The sequence below is a fragment of the Sylvia atricapilla genome, chromosome 6 (genome assembly GCF_009819655.1).
Source record: "Sylvia atricapilla isolate bSylAtr1 chromosome 6, bSylAtr1.pri, whole genome shotgun sequence".
Classification (NCBI taxonomy): domain Eukaryota; kingdom Metazoa; phylum Chordata; class Aves; order Passeriformes; family Sylviidae; genus Sylvia; species Sylvia atricapilla.
Genome location: NC_089145.1, coordinates 51719448 through 51736481, shown reverse-complemented (window position 1 = coordinate 51736481; position 17034 = coordinate 51719448). Strand labels below are relative to the sequence as shown.

General features: G+C 34.9%; 1 protein-coding gene across 2 annotated transcripts in view; it reads right to left on the bottom strand.

Moving 5' to 3' along the window:
• The window catches only part of EML5 (EMAP like 5), a 95553-nt gene that overhangs the window by 48102 nt on the left and 30417 nt on the right, over nt 1-17034 (bottom strand). For both annotated transcript variants that reach the window (XM_066321939.1, XM_066321940.1), the window contains exons 6-13: nt 13948-14083; nt 12402-12603; nt 11123-11260; nt 10155-10411; nt 7971-8183; nt 6873-7040; nt 5464-5570; nt 4912-5030 (exon numbers count right to left, since the gene is read on the bottom strand). In XM_066321939.1, coding sequence (XP_066178036.1) covers nt 4912-5030; nt 5464-5570; nt 6873-7040; nt 7971-8183; nt 10155-10411; nt 11123-11260; nt 12402-12603; nt 13948-14083 — 1340 coding nt within the window. The remainder of the gene's footprint in view (nt 1-4911; nt 5031-5463; nt 5571-6872; nt 7041-7970; nt 8184-10154; nt 10412-11122; nt 11261-12401; nt 12604-13947; nt 14084-17034) is intronic.

Below are 17034 nucleotides of genomic sequence, written 5' to 3'. Positions count from 1 at the left end.
CAGAGTACATACTCGGAGCAGATTTGAATATGATGTATTTCTGTTGGCTCACTTACATTGCACACAATGGGACTTCGGTCATTGTATGTGATTAGAGAAAAATTACTAAGATCACCACAAAAAGTTTTTAAGCAGACCAGCAGATAATCCAAATCCCCAGAAGTATATTATATTTCATGAACTTGTATCTCAAAATTTTGGAAGATCATGAAATTCCTGCCTGCCCAGTTCTCTGACCTGTCCAGGTCCCTCCAGATGGCACAGCCATCAGGTCTGCCAGCCTCTCCTCCCAGTTAGTACTGTCTGCCATACTGTGAAGTCCAAAGCTGGGTCTCATTAGATGACAAAAAAGCCCAGCAAAAATTGTGATAGCACAGAAATAAAGCTTTTAAAAAAGGCTCCCTTCAACTCACTGTTTAGATTGATATTCATAGGCAGATTCTTAAGTTCTTATTTGGTCCCAGTCCAGCAACTTTTCAGTGTTTCCTGAGTTACTGTCCCTTCAAGGTCTCTAGCAGGGAGAGAGATCCTCCCTTCAAGGATCTAAGGCTCAGCTATGTCTGCTCCCTGCTCTTCTCAAAGTGACCAACAAGTTAGACTCACAATACAAGTGCAGGTTCTTCAGTCCTGCTTTGCTCTCCGTCCACCCACATCCTTCACTAACAGGAGCACCATGTGCAGATGTTTTAAAGCTGATTTCTGCCTAACCCAAAGTGCTGTCTGCTTGCAGCCTTCTTCGATGTACAGCTGCCACTAGGTTTTTAAGGAACAGAATATACAATGACCTACAGTAACTATGAAGAAATAACAAAAACAACCTATCACAGAATGTAACATCACCACTTTAAGTACATGACAACAGTAGATGAGGAGTAGGGACTATAAAGGCAGGCACAGTGCCAAAGGAGATACCTAAATCTATTGTTGCTCAGACATCATTTTCCTGTGTTTCACTCTGCACTGTGCTCTGCTAAACATACTGGATTTCCTTTGCAAGCACAGAGTAATTAAAAAAAAAAAAAAAAAAAAAAAAGGCCAAATATGCACCCTAAAGGAGAATATTAAAAAAACCCAAAGCAACAAAAACCAACATCTATGAAAATACGTGTGCTGAAAGAAATACTGGACATTGAGCAATTTCTTGCAAGCTTAGCAACCACCTATAAAAGTAAATAGTTTGAAAACAGCAAAAAGATTTCAGGTCCTTCTACATGCAACCAAGAAACCCAGAATTTTCCCAGCTCATCATAACAATTGCCTATAAATTAAACACAGTGAAACTATGCCTAAAATAAACATAGTGAAACTGAGTACATTAACGCCACGCAGCACAGGACTACTTAAAATATCCTAAATGTATCTAGGATGCAGGAAAATAGTTCTTAGTACTCACAACTTCTTGTGATAGAAGTTAATTTTAGTTAATTCTAGATTTGTTTCTTCTAGTAATTACAAAAAATGAGTACAATCAATTGTTTACAATTCAGATACAACATATTTTGCCAAAATATCAAGAAGTGTCAACAAAGACTCTCTGTCACCAAATTAAACACCTCTGGTCTTTCCCACATCCCAGTTTACTAACTCCTTGACAATACAGGTACTTCTCACCAGAGGGAAGTGATGGGCCTAGGTTAAACAGCAATGAAGAGAAGCATATTTCAATGTAGAATATCATTCCCTAAGAATATTCTACACAGTTCCAAAGTACTTACACATCTGCATTATTAAATCAATTTAGAACAGAGATTACTAGCTAATCTCCAAAAAAGCATTAAGAGAAATAATTTATTCACATGCAGAAAATAAACCAAAGAAATATACAAGGCAACTTGATTAGCAACTATAGACTAAATAATAGTGAAAGCAATTTCTGTACTGTAGTTACAGTATAATATATATCAAGGCATAATAAAAATAAGACTGCATTCTGCCATAGCTAATTATCCAGGATTGATTTGAGTTAATATGACAGTAACTATCAGAAGATGTAGCTCCCTCAGTGCTACACAGAGAAAAAAAGTTGCCATTACCAAAGTCATGAATAGTAGGGGCTGCATTCAATTCCAGAGTGACATGTAAACATAGCTGTTCACATGTTTGCTAGATACATTAATTCCTACATTTTAGTCAACAATTGGCTATAGCCAATACAGTCAGTTTTACCTGCAGGGCTGCTCAGCTGGCCATTCTACCTAAGCCAAATCACTCCTTATCCTCCCACTGACTAACTGCATCTCCCATGACTGTGATGGAAGTTCAGATATACACATAAAACCATCTCCTTTTGGATACATCACTGTGAATTCTGTAACCTGAAGCTGAATCCTATCCACATATGCAAGTTACACATCTATATCCAACTAACCAGCAACTTCACAAGTAATGTCCTCTCTGGGCAGAGTCGATGTCCATAGCTTGTCTAATGCTGTAAGCATTTCAAAATTTGCATGTTACTCTTCAAAGTATATGGGAGAGGTTTCTACATGTAATGGGACCCTTCCCCAAAAATCTCTAGAAGAACCAAATGTCAAAACTAACATCTTTAGTACAAAGGTGGAAATCTTTAGTACAAAGGTGGAAACTTTTTTTTAAAATATTCTTCATAGCAGTAGTTTTCTCAAGAGGACCCACTCATAGGCTATTCCCTCCAGATTTGTAGGTACTTGTACGAATCCATGCAAGGTGTTGTAAGGCATTATAATAATGCCTTATGCATTATCCCATAATGCTTACAGAGCATTCCCATGCCATCTTGAAACTGCTACCAAATTTAATTTTACACCGAGGTTAGTTCAGTGGATATCCTGAAACTCACTCTAGATTGTGCTTAAATACTTTGAATATTGAAAAATCATTCTATGACTCTATGACTATTCAAAAATACAAAAAATCATTACGGTGAAATCAACAGCACAGTTCTGAGAGAATATGGGGCATGAGTATTATATGTGCATCCTTATTTCCTGCCAGGAAAAAGAAAGCATAACAAGCATTGAGTCCAATAAAAAGGTTCTTCTGAATAGTTCATGCTTCTGAACCACCACCCTGCCAAAGACATGGCAGAATTAAAATACAGGAATAGTCCAAAAAAGGACAGATTTGTACACCAATTTAGCAACCCGTTTCTGATCATAACTGCATCAGATCTCTCAGAGAAAGACACATTTGAACCCCTTAATAGAAGTTCTTTCCTTGTCCATGTTAGTCAGAAGCTGGCTCACATGCTCTGAATTTATTCCCTTCCAAAACAGGAAGTAACCAGAGGTTTAAGAGATTTCTTACAGGTTATCAAGAGAGTTTTAGAAGTTTGTCTTTCAAGGCAGTTGACAAATTCAAAACACAAGACAAACAAGCTCAAAAAACAAAGAAAAGAAAAAGAGCTTCTGATTCCCCTAATTATAAAAAAAACACCACTTCTTACATTTTCAAGAAACATCCAAGACATTTCCATTGCAGCTAAAGAAAGATGAAGCAAAGCAGACTTCCTGAATCAGAGAATATGCCTATTACTCACTTGGATGTGGGTCACTTTAAAGTTAACAGCCTGGACATTGAGAAAAATCTGTTGTTCAGCATGGATTCTTCATTAGTTTTCTTGATGCCCATTGGGTAACCAGACAGAACTCAACAGGACATTCTACTTCTGGTCATTCCTGGATATTCTGGTCAAGCTTCACTTCTGTTGCGAAGGAAATAACAATAATACCAAAGATCCAGGGCCCTTGCTTGTGCTACATCTTCTTCAGGATCATTTGGTTTTATTCTAAGACCAAATTTTAAAGACTACATACACCAGCTACCCATCTTAATGCATTTTCTATACAGATATAAAAATCTTCAACTGAAAATTCTGCAGCACCAAAAAGAGAAATAAAACACCCCAACTCTGTACCAAGCTTCCAGTTGTCATTATTTCCAAAGCTACTACTCAGACTACACGTCTTCTGCAGACAAAACTGCTGATTTTAATATTAACTATTCTTAGCCAAATTATTAAGTAGTCCATGTGGAGCCCTACTGAAATTAAGTGCCATTATAAAGACAGTATCAGTAACTCCTCCCTGCGTATAGTTATACCTGAAAAGAAGCTGTCCTCCTGAAAAGAGCTATCTTTTGAAAGGAAAACTTGACTTGCAATGTCTTACTTGAATAAAGGCTTTGGTTTTGCTTTATATCAAGAGAATTTATATTTCTAATCATTATTCTAATGCAGTAACATCTAGTACGAGTTTGCTTTAAAACACCACATCTTTTTCCTGATAAAAATTCTTCACTTATGAAGAATTATGGAAACTAGTAATCCTAATGATGAAATCATAAGATTTCAAGGATGCATCCAGAAGTCATTCTACTACTCAAATTAGCTCCAAAAAGAGAATAAACTCATTTTTAACAGACTTACAAGACCTATTAAGAATTACATTTAATTCCTAAACTAAGAAAGGAACATGTAAGTTGTTTCAGACTAGGTACAAAGTTTAGCCTTTTTTTTGTTTTAATAAATCACTGCTAGAAACATCACTTTGTCCAGAATCCAGTCATCTTCAACTACACAAAGTTTCTGTGCTAGCTATCAAAACCACACACAAAAGAGAACTATTGCTTTCCAGACACCCCAAAGTATGGGTGAGATTACTGAATACTTTATTTAGTCACACGTATTCAAGCAATAAGTACCAGCTAAAGTTTGAATGTGAATTCACTTCTGAGTTGATGTGTAGAATTATTATGCTGGCATCAAAGCTTTCTAATTATTTAGTATAAATTTATCTATACAGATAGAAATAAAAATATCAAATCATAAAGCAACAGGCACGAAAGTCCTTGATCAGATTATTAAATTATACACACCAGGCTACAAAATCAAATAGTCTGCTTGTATATTTTAAAGAATCCTAGTTTGCATACCCATGAACAAAATGCAGTCTTATACTGTTCCCTGGAGCTCGCTCACGTCTCTTAGAAGCTGCACTTTTTCTTTTTTCTTTGCATTGCTCTTTAAGTTGAGGTAGATCTTCTTTGTAAACCTTTGAGAAAAATCATATTTAAAAATTAAAAGACTCATCATAAAAACATGTTTCTGAGAATTCAGCTGCTGTTATCATTCATGAAAATGTTATTCTGACATAACTGAAAAACCCTCTAATACCTGTAGCTGGTGACTGTATAGTGCAACTTGGCTTTAAATTGTCTTCTAGGATTACCTGTGTTGGAACCTTGGCAAAGTTCTGATAATAATTTTTCTCTCTATTAATATTAATAAATAACTTCCTTGTAATTATTAATTAATATTTTTATTTTAATAAGTGTGATCTTTTGAATGCATCAGGTAATAAAAATTCTAAAGGTTTTGGTCAGCTCCTGTGCAGTCTCCCCAGTTTTGAGATTTCAACAGTCTTCATAAATGACCAAGTTAAATCCTAGGAAGCTTCCAACTGCAATTAAAACTAAAATCTTTACCTGTCGACGATAGGTGATCTGAGTCTCTTGTTCAATTTCAGAGTCCAGCTCTGGAACATCAGACTGATCTGAATCTGATTCATCACTATTAGAATCAACCAGACTCTCTGTCACCAAGAAAACAGAAATAAAACATTAGGCAACCTAAATTACAAGCCAGAAATTTTAAACTAACTGCTTAAAGTTTCTGATTTAATAATCAATGCTGATGTTAACTACAACATAAACTGCTAATAATTGATAGGAACAATTCTGCTGCTACACAGAAATAAGCCATAAATATGATTAATTTGGCGTGTTGGAGTGAGTTAGTTTTTATTAACTAAATTTATTTCATCAGCTTTAATGTTAGGAGGAAAGGAAAAAAAAGATAATGAAATAATCACTGTAAAGCAGAAACTGAGATTTGCACAAAATTAACAAAGGATCTAAGGAGAAACTTCTGTTTAAATGAGCCACTGATGCAAGTAGAAATCCTTCAGGTAGGTTAAGGCATAGGGAAAAAAATTATAAATGAGAAGAAAGAGGCAAAATTTTTTTGTGACTGCAGAGAAAAAGGGTAGTCTTATAAATTTGACATGTAGGATGAGCCTATAATTGTTTCCTTCTGCATATGTCACTGACAAGTTCACCACTGCGTCTCTATTTATTTACCTGTTTGTTGGATCCATACTGATACATATTTATCTGATCTGAGCAATTAGATGGTGAAACAGCCATTTTATTGTAACTCTATATTTTCATTTCCCAAAGGATTCTCTAAGTTCCTTTAGGAATTCCTAAGGGAGGTGCTCATTTAACTGTTTTGATTTAGGAAACTCATGAGAATAATTGTTTAATTAGTCACTAGTGGAAACATGATCTTCATTTTTTCCCAAACATTAAACATCTACATTCTGCTTAAAAAAAAATCAGTTATAATACTTAAATAATCATCTAAATACTTCAAAACATTAAACAAATTAGTATAAAACTGTATTTTTCCAGTGACGTCTGAGCACCACATTGTTGTCAATCTAGTAAAGGGTGACATATACAGAATTCAGAAATTCGTATCTATGATTTGAACATTTAAAATTTTCCATCTCAAAGAAAGCACAGCAGTGAAGGGTTTTTCATACCCTTGCTAGCCTGAACACACAGGTGTGATGATTTGACCACTGGCCAAATGCCAGTGCACAGACTTTTTTTCATCTTCACCAAAGATCAATTAATGCCAAACCAGGACAAGTATTAGGTGACTCTATCAGGTGCTTCAGGCACCTGCAAAGTTTAAAGAACAACAGTTGTAATTGTGCAGACTGACAATTTTGAATTTATTTCAATATGGGCACCAAAAATTTTTACTTCTCTTTCAGCCTCCCTGCCTCCCACCCTTCTGTTGTTTTTTTTTTCAGTTAGTTACTTACCTTGGGGTGCTATATGAAGAGTGTCCTTCAACTTGCGGTCGGGGACAAACTTCCACTGAAAGACAGAATGATCAGCTCCTCCAATGGAAACAACCCACTGGTGATCGTGTGACCATCTGACGTTTGTCACGTGAGCAGAATGACCAAGGTATTTTTTAAACTTTGCTCCTAGAACAAGAATAAAAATCTCTCTCAATATTTGTGAAACACATGTTTTGGAAGCACTTCAGAAAATCATATTAACGAAGCCATAGAAAAAGTGGTGTTTAATAAAGATATTCTAATTACTACTGGTATTATAATCAATAGCAACGACTTTTTGCAGTTTTCACAAATTTTAATATGTGTGTAAGATATATTTTTAAGTTTTGGCTCCAAAATATAGTAACTTAATCAAGTTAAACACAAGAACAGAAGTCCTACGATAATGCTGTATGAGGTGTACCAGAGAGTTTTAGAATTTCACTGTATTAATTTTATTTTACTTTTTACAAACTAAGATTTTGACAATTATTACTTCTACTTTGAGAAAAATACAGTTATTTAAATCATGTATATTTAGGTCTGTGAAAACACCCCCATATACATGCTTGTAGCACGGGTTCCCAATGTACAATCTCAGTGCTAAGCACTGAGCAATTCATCTCCTCCCACATTTAGCAGTAGAACTGGTAGTAGTAGTAGTACAGCTACATCCAGCTAACATTTTCATGGCTACATAACGAAAACACAATCATTGGATGAGTTACTGAAATGAAATTCCTAACAGCACTCCATTGTAAGTAATCTTTTTATACCAGAAAGGCTTTATTGTTTCAGAGCTGTTTGAAGAACTTCATTCTAGATACCATTCATGTTTAATGCTGGCTACAACTGCATGGATAGGTCGTAGGATATGTCTCCAAGCTTTATTTACTTAAAAAGAAAAATTTTGATGTTGTTTTTAAAGACTGATAACCCCCATGTTTTTAAACTCTTTTTGAAAAAAGTGATATAAAAAACCATTTCATTTTACAGTCTTCTAATACATTTTTCTTGAATAGCCACACAATAGTCACAATTAAAAATATACATACAATTGAATTCAAAAGGCACTACCTTTTCTTAGACATGGGTATCGAAAGAGCTTTACTATTCCATAATCATCAGCTGTAACCATAACTTGACCAATAAAATTTGCATCCACAGAATTTATATCATTTATATCTGAATATTTGGGCCAGATTCCATTAACTTCGAGGCCAGAAACACAGGTCCATGATGCCCATTGAATGCCTTTCAATTCCTCCTTGTTTGTTACTTCTTTTCCACCTAAGCAAAAAATAAAGAGCCATTTTTTCAATATTCACTCATGCAATTTTAAAGAATGTGATATTTTAAAAAAATTCTCTAAAAATTGAATCCAAGTGCAACAAAATTAAAAACTGACTTCTGATGTAGTATTCTCTATTATGACCAACAGTATCAGTAAGAAGACTTCTCAAGACTATTTAACATAAGATCATAGTTTTGTTACTTCACAGTTTTTATTTCTTGGTATCTGCTTGAGACTGCATTACTTTTAAAATGTTTATCAAAAATACATACAATTGTTCTAAGATAAATTTCATTAAAAATCTGTTGCTGAATGATTGTAGAAACTTGGATTATTTAAAGCAAGAACTGAAGAACTCACATTTGAACACTGCAAATTACAAAAATCACCAATTTCATGCTTAGGTCCTTGTTACATTATTTCACATCAGCTCTACTGCCATGAGATTGATCCAATCCCACAGGGTAAAAGCTGAGGAACTGAGTCAGACCAAAAGCCCACTAAGTGGGCAAAAGTGGACAAAAGCCCACTTTCCACTTCTGGAAAGGCCAGAAGCCAAGGGCTGGAGCAATGCAAGAACAGTGCAAGCAAAGGCAAGAGCTGTGAGTCACACTGAACACACACCTGCAGAAGGTGAGCAGGACAACAATTCACTTTTAACCTTCAATCACTAATCCATGTAAACAGTGATTAACAATACTGGTTATATCCATAATTAAATCCTGCAGGTCTTGTGCCAGACAACTGTAAGTTTCTTAATTCATAGTGGAATTTCAAGTATTACACAATTTGATCATTATTTTGAAATATCTGGGAGATTCCTCTAACTCTTCTTTTGCATAAACAAGGTTTCACAATCCCACACACTAACATATGAAGAAACTCCAGGTTGAAAGCTGTCTATATAATTTCAAATTGCTTTTCCTGTGTCTCTTTGTTACTGTCTAATTAAATTCTCACTACCTTTTCTTACACATCTTTCTTTGCATTCAGAATCAAGATTGTACATAGAATTAATTAGATGCTTCAGCAGAGAGTTATTAAAAGCTCAAAGTGCACAGAATAAATCTTTCATAAGAATGAAGGGACAATATAAAAAGAGGTGATAATACACAGTTGCCATAAATATAAATACTACAAAGGATGAGTGGGAAGAATACAGAGTATTGTGTAAAGATTATATGCAACAGATGGAAGTCAAGCCTTGTGATAAATACTGCCATTGGCGTAGTCTAGTACGAACTACTTAAATGTCAAGCTTTAAGATAGTAATATGTGCATATGTCCTCTACAGAGGCAACTACCTTGATAGAAATTATTTCAAGACTATGGGACACTTCAGTCAAGTTTTCAAGAAAATTGTCTTTGAAAACACTTGCAATAATGGGGTTGTCACAAAGTTCCGCTTTGCAAAAGCTCTTTTCAGTTGAATTTCTCAGTCTGTTGCAAACATAGTCAGAGAAAACCAAATGCCTCTTCTGAGCTGCAAAGTACTGATTATTCCACACATTTTAAAAACCATTCAGTGCAATCAAATGATAATTCATTTAATATCCAAGCTTCGTAAGAACAAAGATATTAAGCTATTGCCAAATTTAATTTAAATGCTGCATCTTAATTCTTCTAAAAAAAGTGGAACAAAAATTTATTTGTAAAACAAATAAATATATGTATAACCAAAAATTTATTTGTTTTTTAACAAAACAAATTATAAGGCAGCATCTCTAGTACAAAAATATGCATTGGAAAGAAGAGTAAACATATAAGGATAAAAATATTTCAGTAACTTTGCCAGAAAAAGGCTGTAGTTATTCAAATACTTGCAAATACTCTTATGAAAATACAAAAAACTTCCTCTATACCCCCATGCTTTGAACCAGAATTTACATTTAGCTTTTTTCACAAAACCACTATATGCTATTTCTGTTATAAGTAAGAAATAACATGAAGGCAACTCAGAATCTTACTTGGCATTCTGTAAAAAAGTCTCTTTCCATTGCCATCATTGGTCTGTAAGTATTTACTGTCCGAAGACCAATCCATATGCGTGATGAAGCTTAAGGATCCAATACATTCCCCAACTTTCTTGTATCGCTGAACAACACCATATATGTCCACAGAGCTGTCATTGGAACCAACAGCTAGGAAATTCCCATCTGGAGAATATTTGAGTTCATGAATAGCTTCTTTCCTGTCTTTGATATGAACAACCTCAGTCATATCTCTGTAGTACGAAAGAAAGCATGACATAAGTAGAGAAGAGCCTCATCACACTGTTAAGTTCCCAGTCTAAAAAATTAACAAGATTGTGAAACTGAACCTAACTATCCTACATGCAAACACAACACTGCTGTTTTTAGAGTTGGTTAGGGCTTCATGGAGGAAGGAAACAGTGACACAAGAAGGTGCTTCACTGGGCTAGAGGGACAGTGAACAAATGGAACCATTCAAACTGAGTCCACAAGAAAATTTCATCAGGTAGATGATGAGATATTTATTCACCCAGGGAAGGAAACTTCACCGGCATGAGACACAAATCTCATTTTCCCTTTAAAACTGTGGGATCACAGCAGCACAAGGCAGTACTGGTTTTGTATGCAAGATGTGCTGACAGCAGAATTCCAACACATGAAAACAATTTAGGAAGTAATGAAAATTTATTTCTCAGTAATTCGAGGATAATTCATAAATCTAAACCCTAAAGTAACACATTTCCTAGAACACAGTCACACTGCAAATAGACCAATATACTTGTTCAAATGGGTTGTTATGGAACAACATGAACATATGTAGCACACATTTAAAAAATCTGAGCACTCTCCCCCATTTAAAACAGAGCTGCGAATGACCCCATGCATGGCCACAAGACTATCAAAATATTAATAATGTATCTTTAAAATATTAATAATGTATTTTTTGTAGTTTTGTAGCATACCTGACTCGAAGCACAGTGAAAGAGCCATCCTTCATTCCAAGAGCAAGGTGGATCCCATCGGTGCTCACGGCGGCACAGCGAATGGGCTCCTCCATGTTGCACCGGGCAATCAGAGCATGGTCGATTAAACTCCAGATCCTACAAGGAAGTGATTATTCCAAATGTAAAACGGATTTGCAGATTTGTCACGGGTAAGATGAAGCCCTGAATTTCTGCACAGTGCTGGAAATGGCAGCATCCCTATTTTAAAATAATTTTCCACAATGAAAATCTAAGACGTAAGTGTGGATTTTGCATACACAAGAAATATTCTTATATTTTAAAAGGTGAGACTACCTCTAATGAGAAAATGTGGGGACAGATTAATTTTGATTTTCTGAATATAAAAAGATGATAGCGTATGACAATACATACTTTGAGACCATTCCTGCAAGAATTCCACTATTTTGCTAATAATTTTAGCCAGAAACATTAAATAACAATTTCGATCAGTATAAACAACTTTTCCAATCATGATCAGTATAAACAAATTTTCCAATCAAACTCTCATTGATAACTTCTTATAATTAATAATATTAAAATATGTAAGCTTTTATAACAAGGTAGATTACATCTATTATTTACAATTATATCTGGAATTTGAGAGTAATATTTCAACATCAATAATTGAATTATTTATTTGCTTAACAGTGTTACATTTCAGATATTTAACAAAAATAACAACACCTTTAATTTATAAGAAAGGAAAGGTGGTTTTGACCAAAAAAAAAATAGAGATGAACATATAAGAGGGAGCAATTAGGTGTACTTTCTGAGAATTTATATTCTGTTTACAATGCATGGACTAGGTTTGATGAAATTCACACGTTAGAAGTGAATTTTTTGTTAAAAGTGAAAAATTAATTTACATCATTTGGAAAAGTAAATATGTTAAGACTAAAATGTGTAAGTTTTTATCACAAGTTTTTTTTTCATTGCAAGCTGTGCATGTTTAACATAATTCCTGAAAAGGAAAGACTTAAAGGATACTTGTCTCTGAGTGCTCAGTGTTGGCCGAAATGAAATATTTCCAAATTTCCTATATGGGGGTTTTGGAAAATATATACTTCCACTGTATTTTAGTACTGGAGAGCACTAATTTCCTGCATAACTTAACTGCAGAAGTACATCAATGCCACATTTTACTAACTTTAAAATGCGCACATTTCAATTAGATTAATTACGAAATGAGTTGATGGTGTAAAACTGTATGCAGTTTAACAAAGAAACAAAATTTAACCTGACTGATCGATCATCACTTCCAGTCATGGCCAGGGGTTTGGTAGGATGGACAGCCAAAGCCCACAGCTCTCCTTCACAGTGCCCCTGCATTATCAGGAAAGGCTTATTACGCTCATGCACCACAATTTCAAAAATTTCACTATCTTGTGTCCCAACGAGTATATGGTCTCCTCTCCAGCAAACACTCCTTACAGAGAGACCTGTAGAAGAGATTGTTACTGAGAGATACATCCTCAGAACTTGCAAAACAAAGGTAAAGTAGCAAAAGACAAAGCATAAAAGCAAGAAGATGTCAAGAAGTATCCATATCCCTTCTCTTACTCCTAGATTTACTTCTTTTACTCTTTTTATCTATTTCATAGATAGTGGCATACTTGCCCTTGGAACATAAACTTTTTTAGTGACTACTTGGAAGAAATATATAGAGTATACCAAGAGATAAGACAGTGGAGTAGCAGAAAATGCAATTAAGAAAAAAAGCAAGAGGACAAGTCAGAAAGGCAATCCTCAGAAGTATGTAAGAAAAAAAGAGTGAAGGGAAAAGAATCAGGAAACTCATTTAATTCAAGATAAGATTTTTTAAAAATCTGCTTGCTCTGTCATGGGCATTCAACAAGGCAAAATATGGTAAGAGTCTGTCACATCAGAACTAAAGGAGGCAAACTGCAGGTGAGAACACGTCTGAAAGAATGAAACAGGGAATGAAACAGCTTTCAGCTACATGCATCACAACTGACAGGCAGTAGCCAAGTAAATTTAAATTTAAAGCAGAGCCACTCTGCTGGGCATATTTAAAATTAAATGTCTTCCATCTTGTTGCAACACTTCACAGTTTTGGTGGGAATGCCATGTCAATTACAGCATAGAAAGACTTCACTTGTAATCAGTAATGTATTAACCCTGAGTATCTCATTGCTATCAGACATTCCAACACATTTTCAAATTCTTGGCAAGATATTAGAATGTAACAAAAGTGACTAGGGGCAAAGAAAACCAAATGCCAACAAAAGCAATATTATGAGTGACATTAATGCTTCAGTACATGTTTGTATTCTTATCCTAAATCATTACAACAACAATATCTGAAACACTCTATGTAAAATTTTAGCATGACACGAACAGTAACTGAAGTCATAGTTACAAGTAAGCAGTGTTCTAATTTCCACAAAACTATAGATAACATCCAAACAGTTTTAAGGAAAATTTGGATAACTAGCAAGTGAAGTTATTGTACTCAATTGTTTTACACTGTAGATCTCACTGTCCCAAGTTCTCTTAAAGCATTACTGTTCCTTGCTAAAAACTGCTGTGCTCTAAAAACATGCATAAAAAAATTAAATCTGTGTCTACATCCTCATCATAGGTACTGTTTGTAAAAGTAACTATGACCTTCATACAAGTGAGCATGATCTACTCTATTTCTGCAAAGAGTTCATAGTTACATACCTAAAACAAGGTTTTGGATTTTAAAGCCTTTTCTTGTTCAAAATGCTGATAAATTTCCTATCTTATTGATATATTGAAAGCAACAAATTTCTCTTTACCTTTATATCCCTGGTCTGTTTCCCTGAGATCAATCACAGTAATTGGTTTAAAATTTAAGTCCCACAAGCGAACACAGCCATCCCTGCCACCAGTGGCAAACCCCTCTTCACAGGCATTCATGCTGAAAATTCCTGCCTAAAGGGAGAAGAAAGTGACTTTTAACAACATTCACAGATTAGAGAAAAAACAGCATGCAACTAATACAAGCTTCAAATACGTGCAAGTCAGAAATGGAAACAAACTCAAAACAGGCAGAATTACCAACAAGTGATAAACAGTAAGTGAATTGCTGCAGGAACGCTTTCCTTCTGATGGTCATCATCATAGTGGTGCTGCTTCTTATCCCTAGAAAGAGCTTAATTTCATATCCTCTTGCCTTAGGACCTGGTCCAACTCTAATCAAAGTCAGCATGAAGATTTCCCATGATCTCTGTTAGGCTTGGTTTAGAGCCTTGGTTGCTAGTACTCAGCTGTTATACAACACAAAAAACTTCTGGGATTTCATTTTTTTATACCAAGGAAGACTGATTTAAATTTTAAGTTTAGAAATAAAACTTAAGAAAAACAATGATCATGCTGCACCATTAAAAATTAATATGAATTCTTATTTTAAAGGCAAACATCAGGAAACAAAACCTAACTCATTTTCTTCAACTCACTTGATACATGTTTTATTCAGGATAACAAAGAGGCATGGATGATATATATAGTATTAAAATAAAGATACTATAGCCATAGCCACTATATTTAACAATACATATCTAAATGGCATACATGCTATGAGTTTTTTTTAAATACCTACACAATTCACTAGCCTTATATTCAGAAATAACTCACACATTTCAGTAAGAAAAGCTACTGAAAGAGCAACTTTAGCTGATAAGACTATGAGAAATTTAAAAAATTGCTCCATATTTATTTAAAGAATGTAATATACAGCTATGACAAAAGAAAACAAGAGAGTATTAGAAACAATGGAAGAGAAAATCTGCCTCTAACTCCTGCCCAAAAGAAAGTAGAATAGCCAATAATATACATGTATCTTCTATAATATTGGTCTGAAATTTCAGTTTGGTAAAGAAGTAAAATACCAACAGTTCTTTAGATAGAGTCCAGATGTTATAGTAATGAAGCACATTATCTGCAAAGATGAAAGCAATTTGTGAAGGAGAGACTGGCTTTTGGGGGAAAAAAAAGCTGTACACTCACAGAACAAATTAGGATACGATGTGACTTGTGAGAATTCTGAGGTACTCATGACTATTATCTCCTACCAGTATGTTTTTCTTCTTAAATTACAACTAAGAAAAATAGCATAATCGACTGGTCATAATAAAATATGGATTTTGTTTGCTTCTCTAGCATCAGGTAACAAGGATATAATTTATCATGTTAAGCAAAAAGATATCTCTCAGCTTTCACAAAAAAAAGCCTGCTAGAATGTCACATGACAATCAAAACTGAAAGACGAGGGTGACAGACCTCAAATTTTTCGACATGTCATGTCCATTCTGAAGAAAGAGACTTCTATGACAAGTCACAAGTTCAGGAGTAGTACTGTCTAAACAGAAATGTAGTGGAATTTCTAAGTCATAAGCAGCTTAGAAGGCTAATTCTCATTATCTCTAACATCTTGAAAATCCTCTGTTTCTTTAGGAGCCTAGAGCTTTTTGAAAATACAGCACAAACTGTATTTGTTTTTCTCTGTGTGTGTCTGTCTGTTTCACTGCATTAATCTTTCTTATTGTGAGAATTCTTATGAGGAGCAGCTGAGGGAGCTGGGGTTGTTCAGCCTGGAGAAAAGGAGGTTCAGGGGAGATCTTATCACTGTCTACAGCTGACTGAAAGGAGAGTGTAGCCAGGGGAGGGTCTGTCTCTTCTTCCAGGTAACAGTTGACAGGATGAGAGGAAATGGTCTCCAGCTGCACCAAAAGTTTAGATTGGATACTAGTAAAAATTTCTTCACTGATAAGGTTCCAGGTATCAGAGCAGGCTGCCCAGGGAAGTCCTAGAGGGATAATTCCAAAAAGTGTTCAAAACCAGGTGAATATGGCACCTGTGGCTAGGGTTTAGTGGTGAACACAGCAGTGCCAGGTTAACATTTGGACTCTAATCCTGGAAGCCTTTTCCAACCTTAGTGATTCTACGACTCTAGGTGCCATGGAATAACTAAAAGTCTAGAGGAATTCCAGCTCATTTTGTAGCATATGCTGAATTCTGTCGAAGTTTAAATCTTTTAAAGTTCTTTTTGGAATGCAATCTTGATAATAGAATTATTTTCTTTTCTCTAATTAACTCTTTCCAAAATCCATTATTTAATTAGTCAGTATTAAAAAAATAATCAGACATTTGGTGATGTGGGAGCTGGCGGAATGCTCTGAAGATAAGATCAAGTGGATCCAGCATTAATCTGTTTTCCATTCCACAGAATACCCTTATCTTGAAAAGGACATACTGGTTGTCAAGGAGATTTGGCAGATGTGCTTGTTCAATCTCCTGAAATGCAATAGGACAGTCTCATTTCAGCCTTTGTGCCACTGGGATAACAGAATGAGATGAAAACTATAAAAATGTCCCTCATTAATGGGGACTGTAAGTATCTATGGAAAAAGCTGAGCTTTGCTACATTTCATTTAATTGTTAGGCTCTAGGCTCACACTTTAAGGGAAAAGATAGATTCTTTACTGGGGTAGCTCAGCCAGTAAATCCTTCCTTTTAAAAACTGACAATATTGTTAATGCAAATCAACTTTGGAATCTTCATGCTTCTTTAATCCTTTAGCCTGAAATTGTCATTAACATAATTTGATTCTTGATGGTTAAAAACCCTCTAGCAGTAATGAGAGGCAAACAATTGCACTGACTTCGTTAGAGCCAATTGAATGCGAGCTGCAAAGACTGTGCTTCTGAATAAAAATAAAAGGTGCAAATCAAAGACTTCCATCTTAAAACTTATGAAGATTGGCATACAGATTGCATTCTTCTTTTATGAATTCTTCATTTCACTTCCTAATGAACATGAAAATTCTGGAAATAATATCTCAAATCGATCAACATTTTCTCAGAATGCTATTTCCTGTTTTCCCA